Source organism: Canis lupus, chromosome 25 (genome assembly GCF_011100685.1).
Source record: "Canis lupus familiaris isolate Mischka breed German Shepherd chromosome 25, alternate assembly UU_Cfam_GSD_1.0, whole genome shotgun sequence".
Lineage (NCBI taxonomy): Eukaryota > Metazoa > Chordata > Mammalia > Carnivora > Canidae > Canis > Canis lupus.
The window spans coordinates 14952223-14971495 of record NC_049246.1 but is presented as its reverse complement, the minus strand read 5'-3'; the positions used below and the strand labels follow the sequence as shown (position 1 = coordinate 14971495).

The following is a 19273-nucleotide window of genomic DNA, read 5'->3' as shown; positions in this document are numbered from 1 at the left end:
ATGAGAAGCCACTGCTGGTCTTGTCTTACAAATCCAGCCCTATAAAGTGACAACAGCCATAATTCCTCTGCACGTCTCCCATTCATCTTTGACATGTAACAAATCATGTGAATTAATGAGATATGACGGAACAACATTAAGAAAAATATTAAAGTTTAAAAGCAGAACTCTCCCATTGTTGGTGTTAACTGGAATCTGAATACTTTATCGTCTCTGGTTTGAACCACAGTCTTGTTTTTCTCTCCCAAGTGTGCGAATTTCAGTGTGGAAAATATTAAGTTTCTTAACACAATGATGTTTCATCTAAAGAACAGAATTTTTAGAGAGGTTTGTTACAACATTCTTGGAAGCCTGTAGAAAAATATAACAGCCAAAGGACAAACATAGAAAAGGATTTGATTTTTTTTCTTTTGAGGGAACCGTATGTATGCTAATATTTATGTGCAGACAGTGTTTAGATCCTGGTCTCAAAGAGGAAAAGCTAAACATGCTGCCAGGAGAGTGTATGTCACAGAAAAGCTACAGGAGGAAGCAAACTGCAACAGCCCTTCTTGACTCACAGTGGGATTTCTGTGAGGCACCACAAACCACCAGCTGAGAAGTACACAATGTACACTCTCGGTGGTTTCTTATCATGAGCCTGGTCATCTCTCTTTTACGTGGGTTGGTCCATGAGAGACCCTTACCCTGGCGTCCTGTTCCACAGACTGCTGGAGAGCATTCTCTCTGTGGACAGAAGACACAGGTTTAATTCCTGACTGTTTTACTCACTGCCTCTAACACAGGCCAAGGACCTGACCTGTTTCAGCATCTGTAACATGGGAATAGTGATCCTTAGTACCTTATAGGGGTACTAGACGATGAAATTAGTTGATGCATGTAAAACCTGCCCCTGGGTGTAGCAGAGTTCAGGACAGGCCATGAAGGAACAAGTGGGAAGTGAGGTGCCACTGGCATACCTTCTGCATCCCAGGATGACAACTCTGAGGCACAGGGTACCGACGGGAGACCAGAGTGTTGTTGTGAAGGGCTTTTGTCATGGCGGTTGGGCCAGGCTACCTGAAACCGTAGGCTCTCTGGGTCGGCTGATCTGTTTTCTAAACAGAACACGGCATTGGGCAGATGGTGCCCGGGAGAAAGCACCTTCGTGGCCAAGTTCCACAAGAACCAGGTGTTTGTCTATGAGTCTTTCAGCACTGCCCTCAGCATAGCTCGGCACCATGACAGGGCCGGGCACCCAGGAGCACTCAGCATGTATCTGCTGAGTAAAAAACAGACGAAGGAAAGGGGTTCTGAGAAAATGGGCAATAGGTATTAGATTGAACAGATCTAGGCAAGGAAACATTGATGTCAGACCCATTGCTATCCTGCTTCTCCAATACTGGATGTTATTTCCTAAAAGCAATGTTTATCAGCTAGAGAGAGGTGTCAGCTGCAAATATAATTGTTGATATGTTGAGAATATCCAATAATATTCACATTTTCCTTAAAATATCTGTGAGAATATTTTATGAAAAATGATGGTCATTTCCATCTACAATTAAATTTTCAGGGAAAATTCTTAAATGAAAAAAATTAACCCCCCATATTACACAGGAAAACAAGCATTGTGGTAATCTGGAAGATATTTAATTAGTTTCTCATTTTTTCAGTGGGTAAAAAATCTAGCCCAATGCCTTGGGATTTCTAGCAAAGGCCTAACTAAGCTTTTGGAGAAAGAAATAAAGGAATAAGAAAAAAATGAGTCCTTTAGGCTAAAGATATACACTGTGGCCTGTTAAAACCTAAAGGCAAATTTTCTGATAATTTATGACAAATTTACAAATCTCCTATTAGAACATTAGGAACGTTTTAAAAGTTAAAACCTGAAATTCATGTTGGAATTTAATTAAATTGCAGTAACTAAAAATTAAATTGTTGTTTGGGATACAATAAATAGATGCTCAAAACAAAGTACACAGCTGAAGCCTCATCTCTAAAGGGAAAAATGTATAGAGAAAATATGAGCAGCTTTTATTATAGATGGTGCAAAAACATAACTCAAAGATCCAATACTAAAACATAAAGCCCATAAAATGGGAGAGTAGGGAGAGAATGGGCGAAATAGATGGAGAGGACGGAGATATAAACACCCAGGTATAAAATAAGTAAGTCACAGAGATGAAAAGTATGGCATAGGGAATATAGTCAATAATATTGTAGTAACAGTTTCTGGTGGCAGATGGTAGCTACACTTATGTGTAATGTACAGACTTGTCCAAACACTATGTCGCATACCCAAAACTAATACATTGTTATGTCAACTATACTTCAATAATTAAAAAAAAATATATATATAACCCAGAAAACCTTTTTAAAAAATGGATCATAGAAAAATTACCAATCCTTTTGTTTTACCTTGTACCATGAGCATGGGCTCCTTGCCTCCGCCGTGTGCCAGCATCTCCCTGCGATAACGCTCCCCTGCTGCCCTGTGGGAGGGGAGAGGACACTCTGTTATAGTCCCAGGTCACACTTGTCTTAGTTTCTCAAAACGAAGCCACTGACATCATATTCAGAAAAGCTGCCACCTTGAGACTATTCAGTCCTCTGTTTTCTTGCTTCTAAAACTCTAATTCCAAACTTAAATTATTCTAATAAGTAAAACCGGGTGTGAAATATTTATTGTAAAAGGAGAACTCTATTTTCATCTTTCTGTTTCAGAGCAAGCAATCTCTCTTCAAAGAAAGGATCATTTAGTTTCTGTATTATATAGTTAAGCAAAAGGTATCCCATTCTCCATTATCTTTGGAGTTCCCTTAAAGTGTGATTTGAAATTATTTACACTGAGATGAAACTGAGAGAGAAAAATAACACTGTGAAATGAAAGTGAGGGAGACAAAGCTGGCAGGAGGGGGTTAATTACACCCCCTCTGGGGCTGAGGGTAACAAGCCTGGGAACAGGAAGTTGACTCCTGAGTGCACCAGGGGTGAATGCAAAGGCAGGAACAGCTCATCTGCATCTTCTGATGCTCTCTCTCTGCTGGGTTCTATAGGGAACACTATCTATAATAATACTTGCAGGCAGATTTTGGAGAACTTTTACAGATAGAAATTCTCCAACTTATCAGCACCTGGAGACAAGCTATCTAACACTACGTTTGTATTTTATGAAAAATGCAATTCCTTTAATGCCAGATGACTACACACCATGATGCTCTAAGTTACACAAATGCACATGATGTTTCATTCCACTATTTCAGGAGCATCTTTATGTATGGGCAAGTTTGTGAACATAGTTTCTAACCAGAAGTTTTGATAGTATTACTGTATCAAAAATATGTTGATATCAAACACTCTGTGGATGCAAAGGCAAAGTGTGTCATGAATTAGGAAACATGGACAGAAGGCTGGGCCCACCCAGGGAGGGGACGGGGTGGCCAAGAGTCTGCAGTTTCCCTCCCCTCGGACCCTGTTCTCAGGCCTCAGGTCTGCACTGCTTGGCTTTCTGGTGAGGCTTCCAGTCTGGTGATTTTTCAGAAGTTGGATCAAAAAGGATCCTTTGACATGGGTTAGAAATTTTCTAGTCCAGTGAGTATTTTTATTAGCTTACTTTTACATGTCTATAAAAGTATGGTGAACTACATGTCTAGGCAAGAATGCACATATAAACAAGATATAAATGCCTGGAAATATATGTATTTAATAGTATGCGGTTTTCTAGTAAAGTACAGTTCCTTTAAGCAAGATAATATTTTCCCTGGTTTATAGAAATCTCCAGTAAAGAATCATAATCCCCCAAACTGATTTATTATAGTCAATTTTGGCTTTAGGTCCTTTGAAAATAATAAAATCTGAAAAGCAGACCAAATGTCTGCAGTGTGCAAAGGGCGGAAGACAAAATAACATGTGGGTACCAAGCTGTAAAACATTTAAAAATTCGATTACATCAGATTCAAGTTCAAAAGGCCCTGGAACTGAATGTGATTATTAAAAGCTAAGAAAACCCAAGCCTACATCAAACTGCATGAAAAGCTGGGGGCTGGGCAGGAGACAGGGAAGGAAAAGGGGTCGGAATTAACAGACCTGCTTTATTATCTAAGTCCAGTCTGTTCACTGGGAAGCCTTGGGCAGACCACTTGTCCCCTCTGAGCCTCAGTTCCCTCTTACAAGAAGCACCTGCTCTGCCAAGGCTGCTGTGAAAGTAAAATAACGTGCCACATGGGAACTTCTGGGCACTCTGAACATCCCAGGTGCCATTAATTTTAAACCACAACCACATGAAAGCAGTGAAGATACTAGTCATCATCCACAGCTGCCTGAGAAGTATTTGGATATGTGTTTATTTGCGTGGTGAGGAGATAAAATGCTTTAAATGAATATTAGACCAGATCATCATTAGTGGTTTGCTTTCAAAGGACGCTCCTTCTAAGGACTCGATGGGACCAGAACTCTCTGACTTCCCCGAGGTTCCCGGTGTTGAGGGAAGCCTGTGAGAATCAGGGAGCCCACTGAGGGCACAATGGAAGCAATCCTGTGCTTCTTCCGTGGCCGGGGGGAGCTTACTGAGATGCAAGGCTGCCCCTCCCAGACCCCACTCTCCCTCCTTCTCCGGCCCACCACTGTGCGTGACCACCTCCATAGTGGGGATGGGGGTGGGCACCATGTATCCCTGGCTGAAATCAATCAACCTCCCCAGAGTCCCTAATGGAATTGTTAAAGGCTCACACAGTCACCAGCTGAGCTGATGAAATATGCTCTGGACAGGGCTGAGAGTCACCACACAATTACGTTCATGACAGCTGTGGCCTCTGCTGCCTGCCCCATCCTGATGCTGGCAATGGTGAACAAGGCTGTTCGGGAGGGCACCCAGGAGGCAAGCAGTGGAGAGCAATGCAGGGCAGGAGTTCTGCAGCTACCAATGCTAAGGGGTGGTCAGTGGCCCCCATAACGGGATGCCATGGAGGAAATGATCAGGGGAGCCACTCCCCTTCTTCAGACTGCCACTGTCCTACACGGAATGGAAGTGTTCCAAAGTCAGGTGGAGTGGGAGGGGAACTTTCCGGAACAAAGTGGATGCTAGTATCAATAATCAAAGTTTCTAATGGTGCTGCTCCCAAATGAACAACGGTGGCTAATCCTTTGCTGGGCAAAAGGAGGAAATCAGGTGTTCCCCATGAATGAATCCTTGGAAGCTTGCGCTGAAAATAAGGAATGCTGTCAAAAGTAACAGGGAGCAGGGTAAAGACAAGGAGGGAGGCTGGAACAACTAAGAAAACCCACCAGGGAGGCATGGAAGCAGAGCAGTCTAGGCCCACTTTGGAGAAGCAAAGAGCTCTCACACAAAGGTCCCCATGGACATGATGGGAGGGTGCCATGCCATCACCAGCGTGTGGCAACTGTGCGGTGCTGTGGAGCAAGTCAGAGGCTCAGGGCCAGGCTCTGTCACTGAAAGCCCGAGGGAGGCCCACCTGGAAGTCCTGGCGGTGGTGTGGGCGAGGTGGCAAGTGGCTGAGCTTCTCAGCCTGGCTTTAGACACAGCAGGTTGGGGGATCACTAGCATTAGAGAATTCTTCCCCTTTGTTACCTGTTAAAAGGATCTTGTTGAAAACACTCTTTCCACACCATGGAAGCTACTGCCCTGGACATCAGGTAAGAGTAGTACTTGGCACCATAGCCCACAAGATGGCTGAATCGAAGCTGCCAGGCCTGCCAAAACAGAAACAGAACACAGGAAATAGTAAGTCTTTGTATTTTCAGATATTATGTATGAGAACACAATGGAACCGCAATAAGGAAATCCGCAAAGGTTTTAATTCAGATTTAACTTTAGAGGGCCGTGTCACTCATGATATTAATATTTTCCCACATTTTATTTTTTTTAATTTTTTTTTATTTTCCCACATTTTATACACTGTTATGGACTGAAGTGTGTCCCTCTCCCCCCCCCCAAAAAAAAATCATATGTTGAAGCTTAACCCTAATACCTTGGAATGTGACTGTATTGAAGTCAGGGCTTTAAAAGGATAGTTAGACTAAAATCAAGCTGGAGGGTAGGTCCTAATCCAGTAGGACTGGAGTCCTTATAAGAAGGGAGGGATACCAGGCATGGGCTCAGAGGAAAAATCATTGAGGGCACAGCCAGAAGACGGTCATCTGCAAGCCAAGGAGAGGGACCCTGAGGAAAGCAAACCTGCCACACCTAATTGTTCACAAGTTCATCACTGCTGAGATTCATTTCTGTGACAGACATGGAGAGAGGACAGCTCACACCCAGCAGGAGGAGCAAAGATGGTGGAATGGGGACAGCTTTCATATCCGGTGTAGCCTGCCTGGTCATTGACACCAGGAGAGGGAATTATGTTATGGGTCTGGCACTGAGCATGTTATTTTATTTTATTTTTTTAATAAGGACAACGATGTTGTTATTGTAAGAAAGGCCATGTGAGTTTTCATGGAAGCATACTGTTCCACTGGAAAATCCTTGTCCTACAACTACTGTTCTTGCTGGGTACCTAAATGCTGAAACACCTACGTTCTGAGCTGTTAGTAATAGGAAGGTTATCCAAGTGCCAGCACATAAACTTAGCATAGCCTATTGATGGTAATGTTGCTACAACAGAAGCTAGAATTACCACAGCAGTCCTCAAAAGACATATTTATGACCTAATTTTTTTTTTGCTTTTCTAAAACAAACATGCAATAATCCACTGTCTTCTAATGTATGCTTTAGTTGATATTCACATTTTTTGAGGAAGAAAAATTGAAGCCTGAGGTTTTTTTTAAAGATATAAACAAAAAACTGAGCTTTAGTCATAATGACAGATTTATTATTCTTTCATTACTAATTTAATTTCTTCACTTTTTAAATGGAGGTGTAACTGATATATTACATTAGTTTTAGGTGTACAACATAATGATTCGATGTTTGTATGTATTTTGAAGCGATCACCACAGGAAGTCTAGAAGCTCGTTTTTTAACAAAGATAAGCATTCTCTAGCAAATCTTTTAATTCCCCAGGAAATAAAATATAAGGTATAATCCTTACCATAAACCTATAAACTAGATAAGCAAATCCTACCTGATTAAGAATATTAAAAAAAAAAAAAACAATGATTCCTTGATCACAGTGTGTGGCAAGTTTTAGAACACAGTCTAAGTCTTACATCCACTACACAGGGACTCTAACGGTGAGGTCACAGCGCTACTTACTCTCTGCCTGTGCCCAACACGGTAAGACAAATATTCTGTCTGGATTGGGCAAAGGAGCTATTATAAAAGAGGGTGTGCTAATGTGGCATTGTGTGTCAGCCATACTTCAATTTTTAAAAAACTATTAAAAAAGGAACAGCACAAATAAATGGAAAGTTGCAAATGGGGAAAAAAAGGGGGGGGAGAGGTGTACTGGAGCACTGAAACTAGTTTTGAACATGAGGCTATCATGGCAGGGAGAAACAATTACCCTGCATATCCACTTTCCCTGTTCTTCAAAATGGCTATGCTTGGAAATAAAGTGAGCACCTGGTGAGTGATGCTTCTTATTGAAGGAAGGAGATGTGGCCCCCATTGGTCCCATGTTGGGCCAACTGTGGAGGGGAGATCCTAGATGTAGGGAGCCACAAGCCAGGAGTGTGGTTTCTGACTCTGTGTAGCCACTGCCAGCACAGGGTGGGTGCGCTCACAGGTTGTTATCTGGGGTCTGTTACAGTAACCAGACCTGGATCCCTCCTCATTTGCCCCAGGCACAGATGCCAGCACCATGAAAACATGAAGAGCACTGGAGCTGAGGCCCCAGAAGCTCAACTGAGGCCTCGCCCCAGATGGCAGAAGGTGACTGCACACTCTCCAGCCAACAGGTACCCTCAGTGGGGCAGGGGGGTGGTGGAAAGTACAGAAAGGCTTTCTTTCCCATTCTGTTTCCTATGCAAGTGGTATCTGAATTGAAGGCAAATAGCCAAGGACCATCTATGGGTTAAATTCCATTATGATAAACCTGGAGTAGCTAAATTATTAGTCAAAGGGTTGGGTCTTTCAGAATTCATTTATAAGACATAACAGTTCTGTATCTGTCTTATTAAAAAAGGGGATCTATGTCAATTTTTCTGTTATGCCAACATCTTAATGGACCACTGGTAATCTTTCTCATATAAAGCCACTGATTGGAATACAATGATATCTTTTGTAATGGCATTTCACCTGCTGTTTTAACCTGATACTCCACTGATACTGGTTCTCATGCTACTGATGATGTCAAGGCGGAAGCCTCAAGATTGGAAGCACAGAGTTGAAGGGGTCCTGTCTTTGAGACTTCTTCTTGCTGATCTGCCATAACTAGTTTGGTAGCCTTTGTAGTACAGAGCAGAGTTTAATTTTGTTTAGACTCCAGCTGAATGCAAATTTGTCTTACCTTGAAAGCAGGCCTACTTGAATAGAGGCATTGGATTCAAGCTAAGAAATTTCTAAGTTCATTCGTGTCATCAGCTCATAACTAAGTCCTCACATAAACAGAGTAATAAAATAAGACCTTTCAGAAGTGTAGAAAGAGACATTGGGATTTGTGCAATGCTCAATTTCTTGAGCTGCCACGGCGTCTGCCTTATAGCAACATGCCTACCTGGATACAGATGTTCTGGCACGATGCTCACCTCGTTGTGTCTTGTTCTTTAATTACAGGTTTGAGTTAGGTACTACACCCTTTCCATACTCAAGACACGCTAGAGAAATTACACCCACCTGACACCTTTCATCAGTGGTTTGCAAGTTTCTGGTAGGCTAAGACCTATGGTTCTACTGCTGTTTAACCACAAATAGCTGAATTCCTTCTTATTCACCCTAATATTAAGTCTTTGTTATAATTTCACCCATTCATCAGGAAAAGGAAAGACAGCATTTCATTTTAAGCTCAGGAATTATGACACACTCTTCCTTTGAAGTTGAACCTCTTTTCTTTCCAAGGGACACTACTGGATGGACACCTTCACCCTTCCTTTGAAGTGTAATGTGCGGATCTGGTCTTAAAAACAAAAGACACAAATCCCTTTACAGTGTTTCTTTTATTTTGACTAGAGGTGTAGTCTTCCAACCCTGACACTATCCCAAGACATGGCTATTACAAACTTCTTGGTCAGACACTCACAATGATCCCATAGATAGGAATGTGGAGCAGGTGAAGAGTGATCTAGAAACTCTGTGGAGACTATCACTTGCTTTAGAACTCAGGGAAGGGTAGGCTCTTTGAGGATTCTTATTCGCTATAGCCCCTTCCTCATCATGTGATTTTCCTCCATCCAAATGGGAGACAGGGCCAGGAATGGAAACACAGCAAAGTAGCTGGTTATCTACTATCTATTTTGGTTTTGAACCTCAAAGGGGGCTGAAGCAGAGTAAATACTCATTAACTACATGTTCAATGTTCAGTGATTGAAGTAATCATTTCTCTTAATTTATATTTCAAATAGCACATCATTTCTTCATTTCTAACTATTTATGTATAAATGCTTTTAGCTAAAATTTATTTTAAAACAATCTAATCAGTGACATTATAAATTGTGTGAGAACAGGAATGACACCCATTGCCTCTTTGGTGTGTGTCAAATGAACTGAAATTTCCTTAAGAGCAAAGACCACAATACTGTGTCTACATCTGAACTCAGCACAGTATGGGGACTACAACAGGAATTCAATAGCCGTCTGCTGGATAAGTGGATGAATGGATGGATGGATGGATGGATGGATGGATGGATGGATGGACAGATGGACAGACACTATAGGAGTCTTTCAGGAGGATGCTCAATGTTATTGAAAAATTAGCCTCTGACTGCAATGAGGAGGCCAGGAATAATATCCATATCACAAACAAGAGGATATTACGGAGCTAAAAGCAAACTTTGGATCTTATAGTATCAATAACAATTTTTAACTAAATATTTTTGCTACATCATTTGATAGATAATATAAGATTTTTGAAGACACCAGATCTCCAGGTCTGAACTATGTACACAATCTGTGTAGTGTTTCCTAGCATGTGACTTCAATCTCCTTCAAGCTTTGTAGACTCTAAACATTAAACAACAAGCCTAGCAATACCATGCCAGTTCATAAAGGCCTACTGTTCAATGTGTACCCGTTGTTAATTCGGGTAACTAAAAGACAACAAGACAGAAGCAAATTCCTGAGCTAGTCTTTATGGGTAGACCTTTTTAACTTTTTACATTCTCTACACGCAATACTGTTGGTTTGCAGGGTACCTCTTATGATACCAAATCTGTGGCATCCAAACTGTTCAACCACAGTGGAAAGCAGTAGCAGAAGCAGATATTTTTCCATCTGCCTTCTCATGTTTATATTCTCTCTTTTTTTTTATATGATAGTCACAGAGAGCGGGGGGGGGGGAGGCAGAGACACAGGCAGAGGGAGAAGCAGGCTCCATGCACCGGGAGCCCGATGTGGGATTCGATCCCGGGTCTCCAGGATCGCGCCCTGGGCCAAAGGCAGGCGCCAAACCGCTGTGCCACCCAGGGATCCCCTATATTCTCTATCTCTTAATGTATGTGTACATATACTTTTCTGTCAATCAATACAGACTAGTATTTCTAACGTGTAAAAAGTTCCTATTGACACTTCACCAAAACCTGAGAAATGACTATGCCAAACAAACAGGAATTCTCCATCTGGAATATAAAGTGATTTTAAATGAAACACAGCAACTGTGTCTGACAACCTCTCAGGTGGCCCCCATGATCCCATTCACACCTTTGTGAAATCATTCCCCTTGAGTGTGGGCAGGACCTGTGCCTTGCTACTAGCTAACAGACTGTGGCAAAGGCAATGGAATGTCACCTTCATGGTTAGTTGTGCTATACATCATGTCTTGTCTGGGTAGCAGATTCATTCTAAAAACCCTCCGTGACCTGAGGAAGTTGACAACCATACTGGGGAAGCCCACCTGGCAGGAAGCCAGGTGAACCCTTCCAGATCTGGGAGGAAGGCTTTAAGATGTGGGAATGGCCTCTTGGACATATGGATGTCCTAGAGCTGAGAGCAAGAAGTCGGGACCCTGGGTCCCACAGCTGCAAAGAGATGAATTCTGCCAATGACCCAGGTGAAGCAGTCAGGTGAAGCAGTCAACATGAGGTTGCAGTTGGCTGACACCTTGGCTGCAGCCTGTGACACCCCGAGCATGGGACGCAGCTATGCTGTGCCCTGCCTCCTGACAAACAGAAAGAGATGTGGCTATTGCCAATAAGTGTGTGGTAATTTGTTACATGGCAATAGAAAATGTATATTATTATTTATTTCAAAAAGTGAGAATTGTATTAGAAGTGCCACTAAGAAATGAACGCCTGAAAATATGGAAGAAATACCTATATTTTTTAAGTGTCTCTTCATCAAAATCTTTTGAGGATGACATTTTTATAGATATTTCTGTAAATTTTTATAAATAGTTTAACATTTCACATCTTACAAATAAGAATCAAGAAAGAGTAATTTGGTCACAGCTACTGGCAGAGATTGCTAAGCAGCCCGCCTCATTTCCTTCTTCCTCTTAGAAACAGAATCACACCTTTTCCCTAATATATCTGACCAAGGTTGTGGTCGCTCTGGTAGAGACTACACTTCCCAGGCTTCCTCGAGGGGCAGGGTGCTACACTACGTTCTCACACGCACAGGCGAAGGGAGGTAACGTGTACAACCATGTCCTTCAAAAGAATGCTGCTCATCCTCCTTCTCTTCCCCCTTCTCTGCTAGCCTTGAAATGTGAAAACTGGCACCACCTTGGACACAGGTCAAAGCCATATGTGGAGGAGCTACCAGTCCACCAGCCCTATCTGCACACCCTTACCTTGTCATGCAGGAGGAAATGAACTGTATCTCATTTAAGTCATTGTATTTTGTATTTCCAACTGATGACTACACAGGTCACATGTGTGGAGACAGAATTCACAGCCAGGTGTCTTCCTAAAATCAAAGCCCATGTCTCTTGCTACTCCATATCGCACATTTTAAAGTATTGAACTGAATTATGTGACCTACTGCTTTCCATGAATGGGAAAATTATAATCATCTTTATTTCAAGTTCTGGACCCTCAGAACATATTCCTATGCATGACTTGCATGTTTATACTTAACACCGTGACTGAGAACTTAACTGAGAACTTATCATACCAGCTTAAACACATCAAAAATACACCAGGTAGCTATTCTTACAGCTAAAAAGACCTTGTGCAAATGATAATAAGAGTGTTATAATAAGTCAACAATGTTAATACTTCTGGACTTGAAGGAGGCCTCTGGGACCTTTGAGTGGCCTAGAGCTGATAGCTAGGGAAAAGCTGGCTTGCATATATTAATACTAAACCTGCATATAATACTAAGAGTAAGTTAAAATGCTAACACTCCTTTCCAATATGTAAAAATATTTATCTTCATTACATAAATCCTTTTCCACATTACCATTCAAACTTGATTTCCCAAAGTGCCATTAAGAGAATGTGTAACCCCCAAACATACTCCTATGCCATATTTGTGTGTTTGTGACACAAATACTAATGACAACTGGAAGACATTTTCTATGATAATGGTAGAATTATGGCCTATTTTCAGGAGACAAGACCCAGTGTCAGAAGAAAAAAATTTCTAACAAACTGACCAACTCTCTTCAGGCAATCAATAGCAGTATCAGTCATAATCATTATTAATGCATAATATATTAATTAGGAGTATATCTCTTTAGTATGTCAACCTCAATTGTCAGTTTTCTTTACATTTGGGTATTTAAAAAGAAAAATTCAACAAAACAAAACCCAAAACCTTATAAATACTGGATCGTGCTTGTCAAAGCTACTCCATTATCAGAGCAAAGGTGTAACTGATTCAAACATTCATATTATTAAAGTGCTTAGTAGATGAAACATGGTAAAGTGATATTAATCAAAGTAAATGAGACAATAAATAAAAACCACAAGCATGGAACCGGAACCAAGACATGCTGGCATGTTTCTTCCTAATCATAGCTCCTTAATATTGCTTTCCCCCTTGTCTGTACCATCTCATGAGAGAAAGGAGGTTCCTCTCCATTCCAAAGGAACCATGGTCAGGTAATGAGGACTGCCACAGAATATGAGGGCTTCTGTGATCAGGAGGCACCAAGGGGATGAGAGGGATCCCTGTGAGAACAAGACACAATCAGGCACAGCTCTGGTGTTAATACACTCACCAAAAGAAGCTGGATTCTAAAACAAACAGAAAACAATGGATAAAACGGCAACAGTAATTCCATACATAAGAATAATTATTCTAAATGAAAATGGACTGAATTCTCCAATTAAAAGACACAGAATGGCTGGCTGGATTTTTTTTTTTTTTTGAAGACCCAACTATATATGCTGCTGACAAAAGACTCACTTCAGCTTTAAGGACACATAAAGGCTCAACATGCAGGGATGGGAAAAGGTATTCCATATAAATAGGAAGCAAAAGAGAACAAGGATAGCTATACTTACATCAGAGAAAATAAACTTTAAGACAAAACAGTAACAGAGACAAAGAAGGCCATTATTTAATGTTAACAGAGTCAATTCACCAAGAAGATAGAACAGTTGTAAATATATATGCTCCCAACATCAGAGCACCTAAATATCTTAAGCAAATGCTGACAGATTGGAGGAGTAAAACACACAACCATACAGTAACAGCAGGGAACTTCGATACCTGACTTTCAACAATGGACAGTTAGAACAGACAGAAAATCAATAGGGAAACACTAGACTTGAATTTAAATCAAATGGTCCTAACATAGGCATATATATGCAGAACACTCCATCCCACAACAGCAGAAGAGCAGTTTTTTAAAAATATACTTCTTTATTTTAGGGAGGGGGAAAGGGCAGAGGGAGGGGAGACACAATCCTCAAGCAGACTCCCTGTTGAGCACAGAGCCTGACACGGGGCTTGATCCCAGGACCACAGGATCATGAGCCAAGCCAATACAAAGAGTTGGCCAACCAACTGAATGAGCCACCCAGGAGCCCCTAAAGCAGTTTTTAAAAAATAAACAAAATAGAAGAACCATATCTAGATTTAACAAGAGAAGAAGTGAGAGGCTAAAATAAGTAATATCAGTAATGAAAGAAAGCGTTACCACTAATACATGGAAATATAAAGGATCATAAGAGACTACAAGTAATGATACACCAACAAATTAGATAACCTAGAATAAATGGATGCATTCAGAAACATGCAATCTACCAAGACTGAATCAAGAAGAAATAGGAAATCTGAACAGACCAATTACTAGTAAGGAAATTCAATCAGGAACTAAAAACCTCCTAACAAACCAAAGTCCAAGACCAGATGGCTTCACAGGTGAATTCTACCAAATGTTTAAAGGAGAACTAATACCAATATTTCTCAAACTCTTCGAAGAAAAAAAAAAAGGAAGAAAGAAGAAGAAGAAGAAGAAGAAGAAGAAGAAGAAGAAGAAGAAGAAAAAGAAAGAAAGAAAGAAAGAAAGAAAGAAAGAAAGAAAGAAAGAAAGAAGAAAGAAAGAAAGAAAGAAAGAAAGAAAGAAAGGAAGGAAGAAGAAAGAAGAAAGAAGAAGAAGAAAGTCCTCCTCCCTCCTCCTCCGTCCTCCTCCCTCCTCCTCCTTCCTCCTCCCTCCCCCTCCTTCCTCCTCCCTCCTCCTCCTTCCTCCTCCCTCCTCCTCCTCCCTCCTCCATCCTTCCTCCTCCCTCCTCCTCCCTCCCTCCTCCCTCCTCCTCCTCCTCCTCCCTCCCTCCTCCTTCTTCCTTTCTTCTTTCTTCTTCTCTTCTTCTTCTTCCTCCTTCCTCCTCCTTCTCCTTCCTCCTTCTCATTCCTCCTTCCTCCTTCTCCTTCCTCCTTCTCCTCCTCCTTCCTCCTTCTCCTCCTCCTCCTCCTCCCCTCCTCCTCCTCCTCCTCCTCTCCCTCCTTCCTCTTCCCTCCTTCTTCCTCCTTCTCCTCCTCCTCCTCCTTCCTCCTCCTTCCTCCTCCTCCTCCTTCTTCCTCCTCCTTCTTCCTCTCCCTCCTCCTCCTCCTCCCTCCTCCTCCTCCTCCTCCTTTTTCTTCTTCTTTCTTTTTTTCTTCTTTCTTTTTCTTCTTCTTTCTTTTTTTCTTCTTTCTTTTTCTTCTTCTTTCTTCTTCTTCTTCTTCTTTCTTCTTCTTCTTCTTCTTCTTCTTCTTCTTCTTCTCTTCTCCTTCTCCTCCTTCTCCTCCTTCTTCTCCTTCTTCTCCTTCTTCTCCTTCTTCTCCTTCTTCTTCTTCTTCTTCTTCTTCTTCTTCTTTTCTTCTTCTCCCTTCTTCTCCCTTCTCATCCTTCTTCTCCTTCTTCTCCTGTCTTCTCCGCCTTCTTCTATCTTCTTCTTCTTCTTCTTCTTCTTCATTGCTTCTTCTTTTCTTGCTTTTCTTCCTTCTTCTGCGTCTATCTTTAGTCTTCTCCTGTCCTTCCCTTCTCCTCCCGTTCTTCTTCTTTTCTCCTTCTTCTTCGTCTTCTTCTTCTTACCCTTCTCTCCTTCTTTCTCCTTCTTACTCCTCTTCTCCCTTCTTCTCCTCTTCTCCGTTCTTCTCCTTCTTCTCACTTCTTTCCTTCTCCTTTCCTTCTTCTCCTTCTGCTCCTTCTTCTCCTTCTTCTCCTTGCGTCTCCCGTTCTCCTACTCCTTCTCCTTCTCCTTCTCTTCTCCTTCTCCTCCTCCTCCTCCTCACTCCTCCTCCTTCCTTCCTCTCAGAATCAGAATGCAGCATAGAAGAATTCATTTTGGGAATCTAGCATTGTGACAATACCAAAATCAGACAAGGATTTGAAAATCGTACAAGAAAATTACAGGCCAATATTCTTGATGAATATAAATGCAAAAATCCTCAACAAAGTATCAGCAAACTGAATTCAAAAGTTTCATACACGACAATCAATTTACTACAGAGATACAAGCATGGTTCAACATCCCCAAATCAATCATTGCAATACATCACATTAACAAAAGAGGGGATTAAAATCATATGATCATCTCAATAGACACCAATAGATGCAGGAAAAGCATTACACAAAATTCAATATCCACTCATGATAAAAACTCTCAACAAGCTGGATATAGAGGAAATGTGCCTCAACATATTAAAGGCCAAATATGACAAATTCATAGCTAACATCATACTTAATGATGAAACACTGAAATCTTTTCCTCTAAGATAAGGAAGTGGACTAAAATGCTCATTCTCGACACGTTTTATCACTGTAGTACTAGAAGTCCTAGCCAAAGCAACTAGGCAAGAAAAATAAATAAAAGGCATGTAAATCAGAAAAAGAAGTGGTAAAACTGTCTCTATTGGTGACATATTATATACAGAAACTTCTAAAAATTCCACACTAAAAAAGATCCTGTTAGGGTAACAAACAATTCAGTAGGTTGCAAGATATAAAAATCAGTTACATTTGTATACCAACAATAGACTCTCAGAAAGAGAAATTGGGAAAACAATCCCATTCAGAATTACATGAAAAAGAATAAAATTAGGAATAAATTTAACTAAGGAAGTGAAAGATCTGTATACTGAAAGCTACTAAAGAAGACACAAATGGGAAGATATTTCATGTTCATGGATTAGAAGAATTAATATCGCTAAAATGACCATACTACCCAAGCCATCTATAGATTCAGTACAGTCCCTATCAAAATTCTAATGGGATTTTCCACACAATTAGAAAAAACAATCCTGAAATGTGTATGAAACCACAAAAGACCTCTTGTGGGGTCTTAGCTAAAGTGATCTTGAAGAAGACCAAAACTGTAGACAACATGGTTCCTAATTTCAAACTATATAACAAAGCTATAGTAATCAAAACAGTACGGCATTGGCAAAAAAAGAGAGAGAAGAGAGAGAGACAAAAATCAATGGAACAAAATAGAGAGCCCAGAAATAAACCTACACATGTATGGTCAATTAATTTATGATGAATGAGCCAAGAATACTCAATGGAGAAAGGACAGTCTCTCAAATAAATGGTGGTGGGAAATATGGATAGTCACATGCGAAAGAATGAAACCAGACTGCTATCCTATGCCATTTACAAAAATAAACTCAAAATGAATTACAGACTAGAATATAAGAACTGAAACTAGAAAAGTTCTAGAAGAAAACACAGGCAGTAAACTTCTTGACATCAGTCTATCAATGATATTTTGGATTTGACACCAGAAACAAAGGCAAAAATGCAAAAATAAACAAGTGGGGCTGCATAAAACTAAAAAGCTTCAGCACAGCAGAGGAAACCAACAACAAAATTAAAAGGCAACCTATGGAATGGGAGAAAATATTTGCAAACCCCATATCCAAAAAAAGGTTAATATCTAAAACATACAAATAACTCCTACAACTCAATAACAACAACCAGAAAACAAATTTAAAAATGTGTGAAGGATCCGATTGAATATTTTCCCAAAGATTATATACAAATAGCCGCAGGCACATGAACAATGTTCAATATCACTCAGGGAAATATATATCAAACCACAATGATATACCAGCTGTTGGAATGGTTCTCATCAAAAAGGTGAGACAAGTGTTGCTAAGCATATGGAGAAAAGTTGTTGGTGGTAATGTAAATTAGTGCAGCCATTATGGAAACCCGTATGGGGTTTCCTCAAGAACATAAAAATAGAATTACTTTATGATCTAGCAATCCCACTCCTGGAATATACCCAAAGGAAATGAAATAACTAACTTGAAGAGGTATCTGTACTCCCAAGTTCATTGAAGAACATTATTCACAACAGCCAAGGTACGGAAACAACCTAAGTGTCCATCAACAGATAAATGGATAAAGAAAATTTGGCCTATATGTGGAATATCATTCAGTCTTAAAAATCAGGAAATCCTATCATTTGTGACAACATGAATGAACCCAGAAGGCATTGTGCTGAGTGAAACAAGTCAAAAAGAGAAAGACATACAACATGATATTACTAATATGTGGAATCTTAAAAGAAAGAAAGGTCATAGATGGCTTTTAAGATGCTGAGGAATGTTCCCTCTATCCCTACACTTTGAAGAGTTTTGATCAGGAATGGATGCTGTATTTTGTCAAATGCTTTCTCTGCATCTTTTGAGAGGATCATATGGTTCTTGTTTTTTCTCTTGTTGATATGATCTATCACGTTGATTGCTTTACTAGTGTTGAACCAGCCTTGCATCCTGGGGATAAATCCCACTTGGTCATGGTGAATAATCTTCTTAATGTACTATTGGATCCTATTGGCTAGTATCTTGTTGAGAATTGCTGCATCTGTGTTTATCAGGGATATTGGTCTATAATTCTCCTTTTTGGTGGGGTCTTTGTCTGGTTTTGGAATTAAGGTGATGCTGGCCTCATAGAACAAGTTTAGAAGCATTCCATCCCTTTCTATCTTTCAGAACAGCTTTAGTAGAATAGGTACTGTTTCTTCTATAAACGTTTGATAGAATTCCCCTGGGAAGCCATCTGGCCCTGGGCTTTGTGTCTTGGGAGGTTTTTGATGACTGCTTCAATTTCCTCCCTGGTTATTGGCCTGTTCAGGTTTTCTATTTCTTCCTGTTCCAGTTTTGGTAGTTTGTGGTTTTCCAGAAATGTGTCCATTTCTTCTAGATTACCTAATTTATTGGCGTATAGCTGCTCATAAGTTTTTAAAATTGTTTGTATTTCCTTGGTATTGGTGGTGATCTTTCCTTTTTCATTCATGATTTTAACTTGAGTCTTTTCTCTTTTGTTTTTAATAAGGCTGGCTAATAGTTTATCTATCTTATTAATTCTTTCAAAGAACCCACTCCTGGTTTTGTTGATCTGTTCCACAGGTCTTCTGGTTTCTATTTCATTGAGTTCTGCTTGAATCTTTATTAACTCTCTTCTTCTGCTTGTTGTAGGTTTTATTTGCTGTTCTTTCTCCAGTTCCTTTAGGTACAAGGTTAGCTTTTGTTTTTGAGTTCTTTCCAGTTTTTTAAGGGACGCTTATATTGAGATATATTTCCCTCTCAGGACTGCTTTTGCTGTATCCCAAAGATTTTTAACTATTGTATCTTCATTCTCATTAGTTTCCATGAATCTTTTTTAATTCTTCTCTAATTTCCTGGTTGACCTTTTCATCTTTTAGCAGGATGGTGTTTTAACCTCCACATGTTTGAATTTCTTCCAAATTTCTTTTTGTGATTTAGTTCTAGTTTCAAAGCATTATGGTCTGAAAACTAAAGAGGTAAAGGATCTATACCCTGAAAACTACAGAACACTTCTGAAAGAAATTGAAGAAGACA

General features: G+C 40.3%; 1 protein-coding gene across 4 annotated transcripts in view; it reads right to left on the bottom strand.

The window, feature by feature from the left end:
* Positions 1-19273, bottom strand: part of MIPEP (mitochondrial intermediate peptidase) — a 174700-nt gene that overhangs the window by 21904 nt on the left and 133523 nt on the right. For 2 of the 4 annotated variants that reach the window (XR_005378458.1, XM_038573473.1), the window contains exons 17-18: positions 5567-5688; positions 2398-2471 (exon numbers count right to left, since the gene is read on the bottom strand). Coding sequence is in view for 3 of the 4 variants with exons in the window: in XM_038573473.1 (XP_038429401.1) it covers positions 2398-2471; positions 5567-5688 (196 nt within the window). In the remaining variant the exon portion in view is untranslated. Of the gene's footprint in view, positions 1-284; positions 304-686; positions 727-2397; positions 2472-5566; positions 5689-19273 lie in introns of those variants that run through there. The other 2 variants (XM_038573475.1, XM_038573474.1) reach the window with 2 other exon arrangements.